This window comes from Dermacentor andersoni, chromosome 1 (assembly GCF_023375885.2).
Source record: "Dermacentor andersoni chromosome 1, qqDerAnde1_hic_scaffold, whole genome shotgun sequence".
NCBI lineage: Eukaryota > Metazoa > Arthropoda > Arachnida > Ixodida > Ixodidae > Dermacentor > Dermacentor andersoni.
The window spans coordinates 387137188-387153898 of record NC_092814.1 but is presented as its reverse complement, the minus strand read 5'-3'; the positions used below and the strand labels follow the sequence as shown (position 1 = coordinate 387153898).

The window sequence follows — 16711 nt, the reverse complement described above, 5'->3', positions numbered from 1 at the left end:
CTATAAAGGACTGAAATTCATGTTTCTTTAATTGGTAATGTGGGCCCTGCGAATCGAGCAAATGGTGTTAGGAGAACAGCTCGAACTACTACTGCTTCAAGGGGCGCTTGTAGCGGTAAATGTTGACACGCTACACTTTTGTGAATTACAATGGCAACACCGCCTGATAATGCTAGAGCATCATCACGATCTTTACGAAACGTAACATACTGTCAGAGAAAGTTGGTATGTTTGGATTTTAAGTGTGTCTGCTGTATACACAGCGATTTCGGATTGTGTTCTTGGAGAATCTCTTGCACATCATAGAGGTTGCATAATTTGTGTATGTATACTGAAAGTAAATTGGTGCTGTGTGTTGAAAAAAAAAAGTGATGCTTAGTTTGCAAAGCCCTTTTCAGGCCCTGTAACACGGGTTTGTCCTTTCTGGAACAGTCGAGAGAGCCTCACCGCTCCTCAGGCGTTTAATGCGTCGTCAGGATACATGTAGTGTTCATTGCCCCTTGTGAGGCGCCGGAGAACACTCTTGTGAGAGAGAAGTTCGGCGAGAGAGTCGCCCCTCGGAGGACGAGACCAGCCCGGACGTTGATGGGGACGCCTTTGTATCTGAGCTGCGCCGGCTGTGGGCAGTGCCAATAGGGGCCGGGGAAGGTGAAGCAGCCCTCACTGCGCCCACCATGGGGGCTGCTGGCGATCCTGTGCGTTCGCTATGTGTAGCGCAGGCTGTCGCCGAGAGCTGTGTGGCGCCGGGAGCCCTGGGGTAACTGGTCCTGTTTCTTAACTGTTTCCACCCCGGGGGCAGGCGCCACAAGTGACAGCTCGCTGCGTGCGGGCTGGGCACTTGTCAGTGGCCGCTGATACACTGGTCCCCGACGCGCCGTATCAGCATAAGATGTGCTGTGGAAAGGTGGGCACCTCTTACGGGCTTCCTTGAAATAAATGTTTTTTTAGACTTTTAGGGTGTTTATGTTTTTTTTTTTCTTTTTTCCAGCTCGGACAGGAACATGAGTAGGCTGGGTGGCCCCTGCAGTTCACACGCTGATGTATGTCACCACATTTATCGGAGGGATGACCCTGGACTCAACAATTTGCACAGGTTATTTGAGCACGACAGCTCTACGAGCCATGGCCGAGTTTTTGGCATTGGAAGCGCTGTCTACAGTTAGGGACATATGGTTTGACAGTAAACTTAATATATCCTGTTTAAATGGTTTATGGGAGTACGCTAGATGCAAATGTTAGGATAAGATGTTTGGTGGGGATTTTTTCGTTGTTCCTTGTAATGATGATACGTATTACATTGGTGACATGTTGATCTATCCACCCTTCTAGGAGTTCAGCTTCGGACAATTCTTTTAGGCCTGCTACTGATACTATTCCCCGTGAGCTATTTATTGATCGGTGTGGTGATACGGAAATTGGTATGTTACCAAACGCCGAGTTTCTCGTACCGATGTTTCTGAGGGACCTCAAGTAGGAGGTCTTCGCTAGCCATTTTAATCACTTTATAGTCCTGACCATAAGGTTTCGGTTTTAGCAACTATCAATGGGGAAACAGATCTGGCCGGTTTTTCAGAATTCTCACTGTGTACGACATGGAATTTCGGATAAGTATGTTTTGGTCGCTTGAAACATGCGTTCACTTCATCGGTGCGTTCCCTCTTTTGAGGGTGACGATCAAATATGCGGGCAAACGCTGGCGTTCCCACAGTAGTTTGGTTTATATTCGGCAGCAATGGAGGCCACTCACCACGAAGCATAACTAGGGGACGCTGCAGAGCTTAATGCGAAAGGCTGCACGCGCCAATCGTACATTGCCACTATAACCTAATATATTTTACCCAAGGAAGGGCACCTACACAATGGTTAACCCAAGCCGCGTATGAAAATGAGGAAATTACGGAAGTGAAGATAAGATAGAAGGCTAAAAGAAAGAGATAGGAAAGAAAAAGATTGAAGAGATTGGGGGCCCCATTTCGAGAGCCCCCACAGTATACAGCCTCAACGAAGACAGTGTGCTTTGGGGCTCAGTAGTTATTTCTTTGTGTCCCAAAGCCTTCGTGCATGGCTCTCTAAAATAAATTTAGGGCCGCCTAAACTAGGAGGTGGCTCCAGCAAAAATGAAAATGTGCGACTCTTGGTGAGAGTTGAGGTAAGATTAGACAGGTGAATGCGAATATCCTTGACGCTCAGACTTCTGAAACATCTCCAACTAAGGCGCATTCTATCTGAAGGTGTGTGGCTCTGCGGCTACAATTTTATTTATGGTGGTTCGAATTCACAATTCTGTAGAGTGTGCGTCTGCCAAATTTAACCACAACAGAACCGAAAGCCGGAGCTGAACATTTATATTTAGCTAAACCAAAACCGAAGCAAACCAATATTTCTGCGCCATCTTGGAACCAAATCGGAACTTTTTTGGAGGAACCGCTCGGAACCGGGTCGACGTCAGGTGGAGCCCAGAGTTGTATTTCTTAAAATTCTACGAGAGCGGGCTTGCGTCAGCCAGGGGCAGAGTGCGGTGTGGTACTATGCAGGACTCTGCACTCTCCCATTATAGTACACACTAGTGTTGCCTCGGAACCAGTCATGCGGCTAGCCACAGTAGTCTTATTGGATCACTCAACTGCACGCATGGTCGGCTAAACTATACACTGTGCGCAGAGACGGTGCCCTAATCCAGACAGGCCATCGCCGACAGTGCGTCGTCGGGGAGTACACTGCTTGTACTCGGGACACCCGCTGTCGTCAGGCACAGTAGCGCGGTTGTGTCCCTGTCCTATATGCATCTTGTAGTTTTTACAGTACCTTCAGTGACTGCTGCTGTAGCATGACTTGAACTTTGTAAAAATTTTCCACAGCGAAGTGCAGACCGTGACGACTCAATAAAGCACGAATGAGAGCGGAATTTGTTTCCCACTGCTCCGCTGTGAACAGGCGATGTCGCAAATTTATCTAAATATATGCTCTCTGTAGAGCTTTTAGGTGGCAATCCTGTTTGTTTGAGAAGCAGATTACGCGACTTCTCTGGAGAAAGCCAGACTTATACATGTGTCGTTATCAAATGCTCTAAAAAGTTGTAATCGTCCTTATTTGAGTAGTTGAGTAAATATATTGCTGTAGGAAGTATTTGAAAACGTTGGTTAGTTAGGAATATGCACTTTTGTGAAATGACAATACGTATCCTCTAAACACTTGGCGACTTGTCTCGTTTTTACAGAAAAAAATGTACAGGTAATACAGCATGGACAGTTAAGCGTTAGATGCGGTGTCTTGCTTCATTATTTGCGGTACAATGTAGAGAGCGAGGGCGAGTAAATTAAATGGAGTACATGTGCAAGTGTGTTGCGTCGTGCTTCTTTTGCGCTATTTTATAGTTGCAGTACCCGCCACTACAGCCTGGTGCCATCATTCATCCAACGTGCAAAAATTAACTATTTCCTCTTTTATTGTAGCCGTCTTACCACTTAATACAACTTGTACGTGACGCTACGCGGGAAAATAAAATTCTTGAACACGTCCTAACCTGCTCAAAAGTCGCAATAATTAAACAGCGGTTTCTTTGCTTATGTTTTGCTTACAAGGGTTTCTGTACACGCCACATATGCCATTATTTCACCTTTCACTCTGCGCTTCAATTACGCACGGTACAAGTTGGTCTTCTGCAACCACTACAGTGATAATGATGATCACGATGTATTGACATTGCCTATGAAACAAGGTTATGACAAAGAGTCATTCAGCTTGCTTGCTTGAGTTAATCAGGTATGCTATACATTCTTTTCATTCTGGCATTGTTGCGTACATCTCCTTAATGTTTTTCTCTACCTGAAAACTTCGTTATCCACCTTGTACTGCTATCTAGACCTGTAAGGAACCGGTCGTATCAATCACTTCCCAGCTTTTTCTTTCCAACAATAATCGGAATGCCTCTTGCTTATCTTGGCTGCTGACTGGCTGATGCTTTCATCTCCTTTAAATCGAAGCACTTTTGCAAGGTGTACGTTACCTGTGGGTCTCACTGGGCGAATTCCTTCGCATTCCATTAGGATATACTGAATGGTCTCGGGATTTTTGCTGCAGCATACACATGCCACATCTTGTTGCGAGTATTGCCTCCGGTATATTTTTCCCCTTAGACAACCAGCTCGAGCTCAAATGGCAAGACACTGCCCGTTATGTTATTATGCAGATTTTCCGCATTTCTTTCTTCCCAATCTTGGAAATCTACATGGTGTTTTTGTTTCAATTCTGTACAACCAGTGCGCTGTGTCTGTTTTGCTCACTTTCGTTTTGATGGCTCCTGCTTGTTTATTTAAACTTTCAATTACCCTTAGCTGGGTTGCCAACTTTCTTGACCTCTTTTTTCCATTCATTTTTCCATTTTCCAGTACCCTGGACAGTGCACCGTTTTAGAACTAATTACTGCTCACAAATGCTAAAAAAACAACTTACCAAGGCTTTTAAATGCTTACAACAAATCTGGAATCGATATATGTGCCCTTACCCCATCAGAATTTTCTCAACTTAATTAGCGGGACTAATATTCATTTTTATACGGTCAGCTATTCCAGAAGTGCAGGTTAGATGAGTTTACAGCTTTTTGTTCACATTTATATTACATATATGTGTGTATATATATGTTTTTTTTTCATCTCTCATGTGTGAAACGTTTTGTAACGTCACTATGCACAACTACTCACTTTTCACTTCTCATGCATTCTTGCAAACTGTGTATTTTTGTATTGTTAAAAACACGCGGCAGCTCCGCGCTGCCCATGTCTTGTGGTCACAGGGGGCAGGGTGTGTTTTCAAGCTGCACTTGCAGCTTTTCTTCCCCGTCTCCCCCAATCTGTTGGAAATAAATATACATTCAATATTCCATATTCTGTGCCCATGCTTTTCAGGTACGAATACTTGCAACACTTCAGCCGCCCTTTCGTTTTGATCCATGTTCCTCGACCTTTTTTTTTTTTCCAAACTAATTTTCTTGTGCGTTTCTCTGATTTCCTAAGAGGCCCCACCCCTGTCAACCTGCACGGCTTCATTTGTGGGTTTAGCGTTTAGTGCATTTATGTTAGCTCCTAAAGCCAACAGGCCTACCGATTTTTGGCTAACTTCCAATCTCGACAAGATATCTGACCTTTAGAAAAGAATTGCACTTGGCAACGTTACCGCTCGCACTATTACTTGTTTCCTGATTTATTGCACCACCACACATCTATTACGACCCCAACGTCCTTTATGTTTCGTTATTGCTACGTTTCGCTTACCCTGTACTTTCGTATTACCTTGATGGGCTCTTGAGTAAGTCTTTTCTTCGTTTCTATATATAGCAAGGTATTTATAGTGCTTGTCTATGTGTATGACTTGATGTTGAATTGACACCACGTAATCACTCGTCTCTTCCTTAGAGTCACAATTCCTAATTTTTCCCTCCAGAATTTAAGACCTGCATTGGTCGCTGCGTTACCAGACATATTCGCGAGTGTCTCTAAATATGTTGCATTGTCCGCTGTTGAACTATGTCGTCCGCATAGATCTGAACGCGGACCTCCCGTTGCACTATTTGCCAATTACGCATGTAGAATAAAATAAAACCCAAATTCACTATTTTGCAGTTGTCTTTATATGTGCTTAACATAAAGTGGAAACAGCAATGGAGACAGAAGACATCCTTGCTTCAGTTCTTGCTGAATTTTCTCCTTTTCATCCCATTTTCAGCCTTCCCATACAATTCCTACTGGTTTGTCTCTATACATCTCGCTTAACAGCTCCAAGTAATCGTCATCTAAGCCTTAATGCTCGAGAATATCCCATAAGAATTCTGTGTCTACGTTTTCGTATGCTCCCTTAACATCTAAAATTGCTATCCATAAATGTATAATCTGAGCTATCTCTAGGCACTTAGTACAGGGATGTTGTCCTCTAATTGTCATCCTGTCCTGAACGCATTCTGTAGTGCCCCCAGTACATCATTGTTCGCCAGCCACTTCGACGGTTCTAACTCTCCGAACGCGCAGCGGTTCTTATTACCTTCATCCTGTCGTCTAAAGCATTCAACGTGGCTTCAACCATTGCACCAAAGTGCGCATGAATGATACCACTCGACAACCAGACCCCGATTCTTTTTTTCGGCGCCTAGAGGAACGCTTCTTAACAAACCAGAGACCAAGAAGCACCAGTTTCATGCAGTACCACATTTTATAAGTCAATAAAGAGAAACTATATTTATACTGTATTTGTAAATCAACCTTCTACAGTACGAAAATAACACACTCTTACCATGATAAGGGGCTTCGTATATGTCAGACAAAAAAGTAAAAACGTAATGCAGTGCTAGCGTTAGTTCCAGCATTAGCTCGCTGTGGCATGACATTTTTACAGCATCTACATGAGTGCCGTTAATTTTTCATCGATGTAGTTTAACTAAGTGGCATCCTAAACCATCAAAACACTGAATTAAATTGTTTATAAAAAATTTACAGAACCACCAGGGTCTCAATACTGAAACGCCTTTCTCAAATTCGTGGCGTACATCGCATTGACGTCCAGGCTCTGATGTCTGCTCTGGAAACTAAACAAGGAAGTTAGACCTTCATTTTCTCCTTGATTATAATCAACCTATTCACGTTGTAGGGACGGTGAAGAACACAGTAGCGAAAATTGTGAATCACGAAAGGTACTCTTTACAGGGCGAAACTGTGCCCTGGAAAAAAAAGCAACAGTCAAGGACAACGAAGCCAGCCAGAACAGTCGGCGATCGTCGAAAACAGGTCAGTGGGTCAAGCGTTCTGGCTTTTATACATTACTTGTCGAAGGTTCAAGCGATGGCGCCCTCCTGTCTTCTAGAAAGTCCTTAACAGCTCGCGTCATGTATACAATCAGATTACACAAGGTTCGATGACAACAGACAAAGGATAGAACCATCGATAACATTCGCTGGAATTCTTATACATGCAGGTGTGTCCTGTGCCGAGCGATAGTTTGGCATTTGCTAGCCGGTGAAAAGCGGTCACGGGAGAAATAAACGAATAGAACTGCCACTACTACGGCAGAATTAACGAAAGCAGAGTTAAACAAATATATTCTGTGACTGTAAACTGATTTGCTGTTTCTCTTTAGCGTCCCTTAAATGATCCAATGATGAATGAAATTCCAGGTAAGGAGGAAGTGGGGGACGTGCAAGGGGTATTGCATTTGATAGTCACACAGGGCACCACGAACCGCATTGAGTATACAAATTGCGGCATGCTTAATAAGCCTCGTTTATGTGCTGTTTTTAAATGGATGCCGGTGCAAAAGCAAAACGGTTCGCAATAGTTCTACAGAATGCCCAACTCAATTCGTCTCTGGAAATGCACCAAGAGTTTCCCCACCAAGCGGAGGCACGACAATGTTTATTTTTTTCGAACTCGTTCCAATCGGTGCGGAAAGCTTCGAACAGTATAAGACTGTTATAAGTTCCTCTGCAGAGCTCACACAATTGAACCAAACGGTGTGAGCACTAACACGAACACGACCCAAAAAGTTTCATTCCACATCCTGGCTTTATCATCCCTCATATCATAATGCGGGCGGCAACTTATCCTAAAAAGTTCAGTCCTAGCGAAATTCTTTTCTGTTGTAGGCACTGACGATGGAAAACGACATTAGTAAAAAAATAATTAATTGAAGGCACCGTATACACGTTGGAACGTCGGCTCTTTTTGCTCGCAAACACGCCATGGTTGCTTAGTGTCTATGGTGTTGGGCTCTTAAGCATGAATTCGTGGGACCGAATCGCGGTCACGGCGGCTGCATTTCGACGTGGGCAAAATACGAAAACACCTGTGTACTTAGATTTAGGTGCACGGCAAAGAACCTCAGATGGTCAAAATTTACGGAGTCCCTGACTACGGCGTTCCTTGTAATCAGATTGTGGTTTTGTCACGTAAAACGTAGGAAATTTGTTTAATTTTTGCTCGAGCTAGCGACCAGCCGTGAAATCGGGTTTAGAGAGTAATATTTCGCGATGAACTCTGTGGTGCGCGCCTCGCATACGTGATGGGGAGGATAATTTGACGCGAGGGCTCGTGGTGTCAAAACCTTAGAGCGCCGACAGTGGCAAGTACGTTTGCAGCGCTACACGACACTACTCCTACTCACCAACTCTTTCGTAAATGGTGCCACAATGGCGCCCACTCGGCTGGTGGTCACTGTCCAACCCGTGGCCAGCGTCCTAACCTGGGTTGGGTACAGTTCTGATATCTGAACGAAGTTCACGGAACCGGCACAGGAGTTGAAGAGCTTCGTCATGAGCATAAACAAGAGCTGCAGCCACCAGATGTCTGCGCACAAGAACATGAGACGTAGTAACGTGAGAAGGTTGGCAGACGCTAACAATAATGAAACCAAAGAACAAGAAAACACGGAGATATCAATAAAGTACAGCAATCGATATGTAACGATAACAAAAAGCACAGTTATTCACACGCAAATGATAATTCATTTCTGAATATGTTTTAGGAAACTTGGGTTAAGCTCGATTTCTCTGCGAAAGTACCGCATGAGTGCATAATTATATAAAGGATGACCTTAACCCATTAGGGACCGGTTTCTTTTCTTTCTTGCTATTGTGAAATAACTCTTATATATTAACTTATCCTTGCACCAATAATTCACATACAAAAAATTATTACTCTTGCCTAATTAGTTTTTGAAATATATCCCGTGACCATATGGTCACACTGGGCCCTTACGCTACAGCAAAATACGCGAAGTGAAAAACATTTATTTCCAGCCATGAAACATCACAAAAAACCTACATAGCGAATATTCGAGCACTTATTTAGTGTGATATGGTTTGAATCATGGAAGACACATGCCGTCGTCATACTTTGTGCATTGTGTGTGCACTGCGCTGTTGCAATTATCTCATGCATACCTCCACCTCTTGCCATTAGGTATTGGTGCAACAAAGTGGGCCACTTGGTCATACCGTGTACCAGTCAGGACATCACCAGTCTTTGGGATTCTGCATTGATCAGGTCCTCTATGCTTATTGTCCCATCGCATAAGGTAGCTTTGTGCAATTTGCCTGCGGAATTCCACCTGCGTGACTTTGAACCCTGTGCTACGAATTAGCGTCCAAGCGTTGCTGATAGATACATCAGAAAGTCAAGGGAAAATCGGCCACCACCACTTTTTGCCACGGATAACAATCCTGTGGGCGCATACATTTGCATCATTCTGGTCCGTACCTCTCATAAAACTTGTACTGAGCAACAGTGTTTTTTTGCGGGCCACCTCGATTTGCATCTTCTGAACACGAGAGTACCTGTCTGCAGATGACATTGGCTCTACGCCGTGAATGGTGCTTATAATCGTTACTACAGAATTGTCCGTCCAGCGGACAACAATTATCCCATTGTCGCTCAGCACAGGCTCTTCGTGCCCGCGAAGTTGCCGCTTGACGAATTGGGCTCGAGCGATAGGGCACTCTTTGGGAACACGATTCTGCTTCGCTGTGCCCGTGCCTTCGTAGCCCTGTGCCTTGATATTCCTGAGTAGCGGCATGCCTGTGAATAAATTATCAAAAAAGAAAAAGAAAGGAAGGTCGTGCGTCTGTGCTGCGAGTTCATCCACCATTTGAAGAAGTGGTGCCGCTGCTTTTCCGAAGTCCTTTTCATATTTTTCAGATGTTCCGGGATCCCCTGCTTGCCTTGATACACTCCGTTCTTGACATTTAGGCAGCATACTTTATACCCGAAGCGGATAGGCTTTCCGCGTATAAACTGTTTACAGCCATGACGACCATAATACTCAATCATACTTTCGTCATAGCTCAGGTGACGCACAGGTTGAAAGTGCTCCAGAATCCTTGCTTTCAATAGCGCCATCAATGGACGCAACTTTGCCAACTTGTCACTAAGCGTTAGGCTTGCATTTCGCACAATGCAGGAACCGCATTATCTGTACGAAGCGCTTTCTCCGCATAGCATTGTAGGCCATCGTGTTGCGCATATCCAAGCCACTGTCCCAATAGCACATTTTCCCTGGCAAGCGGTTATAGCCGGACAAAAGGAGCACTCAAAAAAAACCTAATTCTTCTTTGGTAACCTCCGGATCGGGCATATTGAAAAATAACGCATACTTTCTTGTTTGTTCGACTAGCAGCTCCACGACGGCTTCGTCCAAAAAGATTTCGAACAACTCAACAGGGGAAAAGCCACTGTAAGCAGCAAAGTTTGGGTAGGGAAATATGCCAAGGCTTTTCTGGAGATCACCGTTCGTCCACTTAGAAGCAGTGGATAATTTCGCAGGAATGGCAGCATCAACTACGGCAGAAGAAACCTCTCATGTTCCGTCACCTTGCCCGCCTGGGGTCGTCATCGTCTGAGGCGGATCCACCAATGCGGCGTCCGTCAGAGAAAACAGTCTCAGCGCCGGCTCATAGCTGCCGCCAGATTAGATTGTCAATGAGCCCGCCTGAGTCTTCATCGGCCGACTCTTCATCCGAATAGGTGCTAGCCTCTCGCGCGTCGATATAAATCTCTGACACGTCGTCATCGTCTTCTTCGAGTATCTTCGCTATTTATTCCAACATCAACCTATTAAGACAATAAAATAAGAAGCAACCACTGCGGGAATGCGCCAGCAGCCGTGCAAGACATGATATATACAGTTAAAAAAAAATAAAAAGTTAGGTAGGCTAAAGACCCAGCGTGACCATATGGCAACGCGCAAGATAACACGCTCGTTGATGGATAAATCAAACATAATTTTTTTCACAAATGGTCATCGAAGGTCACATATTCGATGAGGAATATGGAGGCAAGGATATCGGACTATTGTTTAAGCAAGTAGTGAAAAAAAAACACATTACCCCTTGGAGTGATGCATGGCGACGCTACTCGCACAGCAACACTTATTCCCGCCTTTGCGAGGGGCTCCCTCAAAACGACTGACACCTGCTGCTACTTGATATCCATAAAGGGAACTCTCATCTGTCTAACGGCATGTCAAAGGCGATTTTGGTGCCGTTTTGTTAATCTTAATAAAATGAAATCCACTGTGCAGACTAACGTGACCATATGGTCACGCTGGTCCTTAATGGGTTAAAGAATATCGGTTAGGCCAAACATCTCAGAACAGCATTGATGGGTTGACCTGCTGGTAGAACGCCACCGTACGCTGCCCCAACCTCTTCAACGCAGCGCTGCCGCTGCCCTGCATTGCGAGAATAGTAATAATGCTGGCAGAACGTTCTTCCGAATAAAGCACTGACAAGTATAGGACGGATACATAAATAGTCAAGCTCAAATGATAATTTGCGTAAACATGAACTTGCAATTCTGTGCACCACTTATTTTGCAAAGCATGTCCATGTGCACGCTTGGTCGAGCTCTTCTTTTTTCTGAGTTAAAGAAGTTGCTGAACAAATAAGGCAAGGGACCGTCACGGACGCCTCCATTTTTGTGCAAGTGTTCGTTTTAAAACTGCTTAAAATACCTTTCAACCAAAATGTTCGCACATAAGAATATCATGACTTACGAGCAGCTGTGTTCATCGGCATATGCTTCTGCGAATGATTTCACTAGTTTAAATACAATCTTTGTGATCAAAAGAACACAAGCCTTTTATTTACCCGTGGTAGTCGCTTGAAAATTATCACGAATTTCCGGGATGTTCGGCTGCTAGCCAACCAAAATTCCAGTTTCTGCCCAGTTTTCCTCATTCAAAAACATCGGATTATAAGCCCCCAATTGACTATATATATATATATATATATATATATATATATATATATATATATATATATATATATATATATATATATATATATGTTTGTCGGCTACTTATGATATGACTAATAAAATCGGGACCCTCGGTTAACCCCCTTTCTTCTCGTTTATATATATATATATAAAACCCGAAGGCGAAGGACCATAACATTAAAGATTACCGCAACCAGGCGCTGGTGTCAACCAGTCAGCGCCTTCGCTCTCAAAAGATTGGGTTCCGTCATACTAGACAGCTCAATCGTTTACATTGCTCTGTAACAACCTCGAGCGTTCCAAGGACGCAATGTGTGTCCTCAAGCCCTGGATCCTTGATAAACGAAAACACCGCAGGCGGCGATGGCCCACGTCACTAGCTCTCACAGTACGGTGTCTCAGGAGCTGTCTAATGTGCAGACGCCAGAGTCGCACGGAGTCCCTACCTGGCAGATGACGTCGAAAGCATGCTTAGTGTGGCAGTGCCAGACTGGAGTGCAGCAAGTCCATGCCGGCCGCGAGCGTGCGCAGGCGCAAGCCGTCCTCTAGTAGCCGATGTAATGTGTACCCCGAGGCACGTGGAGTGTATGTCCTGTTTGTCTTCATTCGGAGGTTGTTGCGCACTTGTGGCGGCTCGCCTACATTTCTTCACGATAAACAGAAACGCAGAAACATTTGTTCTCGTCCAGTCACCTTTCAAGAGACCTCGCGGCGCAAATCATACACGATGATTTGAGTCCACTTTTCCGTGCTTCGCACCCTCAGATAAGTCCTGGATAACCTTTTGCGCATAACGCGTACTTCTTCGTTTCACCAGCAAAAGCCCCCTACAGGTGGTCCTGCAATTGTTTTTGTTGCTGTTTTCAGCATAAGTCAAGCTTTGTTTCGCAAAGACAAGTTTTAATACAAAATGCGTTTTGCACCGTTCGGCTGCTACAGATTTTCGCGATTGCACTGTTTCGTCGCTTTTGATACAAATATTTCACTCCATCTGCGTCATTTTGCCGCTTGTTTACTTATTTCACAAAAAATGACGCTTGATTCATGTTCACCGTAGTACGCATTGATATAGCTTCCGCCTTAGCAATATTCACCGTTTTCTGACGAGCCTTCAGTTTGCGCACGATAATTGTCATGGGCCCAGATGGGTTGGTATGGCAGCGCTTTTCCCGCCTTAATCTTTTTCGCGCCCAAATTTGAATGTGCGTACTTGAACATTCGGCTGCTTTTACACAAAATAAATTTTGGGCTTGTTCTGGCTGTAAGAACTATTTAGAAGAGCAATTTTATTACAATAGCAGCTACGACACCGAAAGGCCGCTGGCGCCGCCGCCATAGCGCTGTCACGGTATCGACGCGCATGCGCAGCGCGCACACGGAGGGTTGCGTTTCGCTGCAAAAAAAAAAAAAAAAAATCATCGACGATTACGGCACTCTATAATACGAAATCTGAGCGCAGCCCTGTACGTGTTTTCATTATATTTGCTGGCGCGGACACTGTCTCGTGCGGCACGTTGCCCACGGGGAGAGATGTGGCGCGACTGTACCGCTAATGGGACGTCGCCACAGGCGGTGCGCGGGTGACGGGAGGGCGCGATTCACAGCAGTCGCCGCAAAGCCCGTCTTGCTAGGCGCTACGCTTTCTTCTCACGCATTCGCCATACCCTCCTCCTTCGCTTTCCGCCTCATGGTTCCGCTGCCCCCTCCTTCTCCGCTTTCCTCTTCGTGTTCTCTTCGCTATCACTGTCTTTCATCTTCCGCTGCGCTCCACGTTCGGTCTCATGCTTGGCTGTGTTCGCTCGCTGAGGGACAACGCCGACGCTCGCCGCAGGAACGGGCGCCTAAGAGCTGTGCTCTAAAACGCCAAAGCCAAGTCAACCGCACGCCATGTATGAGACCGGGCTAGCTAGTGGTACGCCCCATTCCACGCTGCTTAACAAATGGAATAAACCTCGCGCTCAGTTTGATCGGCACTACCGTAGCCAGGTCAGCGTTCTGGCTTCTACGGCCACCATTACCATTGTACTCTCACACAGTAGAGTTCCTACTGACAGTATATGCATGCGTACTACACCATAATGCGTACATTGGTCTGGTCGGAAAGAACAGTAAACGTAAAGCTACACTTAGCGCTGCTTAACGCCAAAAGGTTTACCAGATTTGCGCCGTTCTCATCTCGTGCACCATCGAGGTGCGACGCCAGTAACACGATCTTGGAATGGTAACACGATCTTCGAATCAGTAACACGATCTTGGAATGCGCGAAGTGACATGGACACACACTAGTCTGTGTCCTGCGCTCGTCCTGTCTGCTTCTAGTCTGTGTCCGTGTCACTTCTGCTTCTAGTCTGTGTCCGTGTCACGGACACAGACTATTCTGCGTCCTGCGCTTGTCCTGTCTGCTTCTAGTCTGTGTCCGTGTCACTTCGCGCTAGAATCCAAGATCATGTTACCGTACCAACTCGCCCAACTGTCTATCCTTTTGCCAGTAACACCAGTGGCAATATTCCTCAGGCAGCAGCACAGTCATATTGGAGTCAGGACACCATTCCTGCGTCGCTGCAGCGTAGCCTCGCGTTCTGTGCTGACCGTGCTGCCTCCGCACATTGTTAGCTCAGCATACAAAGCGCTAGAGCGGAACGCTAAAACAGGTTGTCGCTGTCAATTCATCGCCTCCTGGTGAAACTCGCATAATTTACTAGTGTGCCTAATTCTTTTCATTTAGAACGTAAAATTTACAGTTGCGTACAATTGCGTACAATAAAAAAACTCGCAGTTTCGCAAGAAAGATGAAGCATCGATTGCGATAGCAAATTAGCAGGCAGCCATACGAAGTAAGGATAGCACTTTTATCGGCCGTATCGACTTGTAAACATTCGCTTGGCAACTACATTAACAAGCATGGTGTAAGCGCGCACAGCGAACATGGACGCATCACAATCGATGACCGCGGAAATTCGCTGTCGAAACGCTGCCGTGTGCAAGCGCGGCAGCAGCGAGCGTTGTGCCCTTCCTGCTCTGTCGCTTCAACGCACACTGAGAGCCGAGAGCGCGCAGCACGCACAAAAATACGAGCCGTCGACGCACCTAGACCATCGACTCTACATCCATCGCAGATCGCTCTCAATATACGATCGGGAGACCACGCGCAGCCCACACATACGCAGTTGCAGCCGGAGTAGATCGCCGACCCCCCTATTTTCTCCGGTGCCTCGCAACGTTGAGCGCCTCACGCGCGACGGAAGGCGCGCTTCCGGCACGATTATCTCCCGTCCACGTGGGCTACACTGAGCCGCCGATCGTCGGCTCACCTCGCACGTTTTTACTGGCACGTACAGCGTAGGACACGCGGCGACGGTGTGATCGCCTTTGGACTGCAAGCGGAACACCACGGCGCCGGTGACGCCGGCGGCAGAAATGCGCCAGGACTGTCCATATAATTACTATCCCAATGAAATATGTATAATTGCCACAAAGTGTTAACGCAAGTTTCGCTTTTGTCGGCCTTCGCACGTTATCTGTACACGTCCTTTGTAAGAAAAAGTTGTCAGCAATGTTTCATTGCCACTGCACGTAGCTTTATTCGAATGTCTTAGAATACAACGACGATGTAATGAAAACTTGAAGGCAGGTATAGATCAAGTTCCTCCGGTGGGGCCAGGCCGGGTCCATTGAAACATTCACGGCCCAAGCTTGGAGCCACGGACCCCGGTTGGGCCGGGCTTTATACGGCGGGCCCGTGCTTAAGAATTTGGCCCGGTGCTGTGCTATAGCTCAGACAGCTAATAAGTTGACCGCCACCCGTGTGCTAAGGGTAGTTATACAGCGCAAGGCTGTGTCCAAAGCTGTACAGACAGTTTTAATATACATTTCGTGCATCCAGCATGTCTACACTGCAAACTTACTGTGTGGAAGCTTACCGGCTGAAGGCGACGAACGTAGCAGCCTGATCTTCGATTTTGCCCTTTATAACGATAGATTAGTAAGGCTTTTACGGCTGTACGCCTGTTGTGGTCGTGAAGCGTATCCGCAACCACTTTGTTGGGCAATAGGCATGTCTGCGCGCACAGAAATAGACTGTTTCGATACTGCTGTGACCGCGGTGGTTAGTACCGACTGCGTCATTGTTGTCATCAGCATTAATCTGATAAATTGGGAATGGTTTTCTGATCCCTTACAGCTCTGAATAAAATTGTATTTGCGCACGCGTGGATAAAAATGTTGCGAGTGGTTTAGGAATCGCTTGCCTGCTGTTGGATTGCCGGCGCAGAAAGCAAACTCGCGGCAGCCGCCTATTATTCCACGTTTGACTTCACTGCTATGGGAAGTGAAGTTGCTCGAGTATTTCAGTCGCGCTTTCGTGGGGTGCACGTGGCACTGACTTGCATGCTTATCCAAGCTCAGCATTCCGTGATATTTGGTGCCAGTGGTGACATCATGTGGTTGCTACAGGCGGTGCTAGCCTGAAAGTGATTGCCGGCACCTGGCTATACAGCGCTGGCGGTTGAGCTTGTGCTCGCCTCGCGGAGAGATGTGCATGACGAGTGGTGGTACACACGGGCTCTCCTTGTGAAGCTGAGGTGAGTGAAACTCGCCACACAGTCTCATTCTACATCTTCAAGTCTTTGCCGCAGTTCTTACTGCTCACGCCAGAGCACGCTTCCCTCTGCTCTTCTACATTGGAGATAAGTAGCGCGAAGTGTTCTTGCTTCCTCCCGATTAAAAAGGCGTTCAGAATGGTGCTCCTGTGCTGATCATTGCTGCGCGTAGCGCATACTGCTTGCTGCCAAGGGCTACATGCAGACCTGTCCTAAATGGTGCCATAAACGATCATCACAGCATGCCATGACTCTAGCTCCCCCATACCCGCCACCTTCACAGCTACTGCCGTCGCCGCCATTGTTATCACCTCCCCTTCCCTACCCGCCATATTTAAGCCAGTGCCGCGGCCACCG

General features: G+C 46.2%; 1 protein-coding gene across 2 annotated transcripts in view; it reads right to left on the bottom strand.

Annotated features, from left to right (window-relative positions):
* The window catches only part of LOC126518730 (organic cation transporter protein-like), a 210737-nt gene that overhangs the window by 6680 nt on the left and 187346 nt on the right, over positions 1-16711 (bottom strand). For both annotated transcript variants that reach the window (XM_050168498.2, XM_055064968.1), the window contains exon 11: positions 8146-8327. In XM_050168498.2, coding sequence (XP_050024455.1) covers positions 8146-8327 — 182 coding nt within the window. The remainder of the gene's footprint in view (positions 1-8145; positions 8328-16711) is intronic.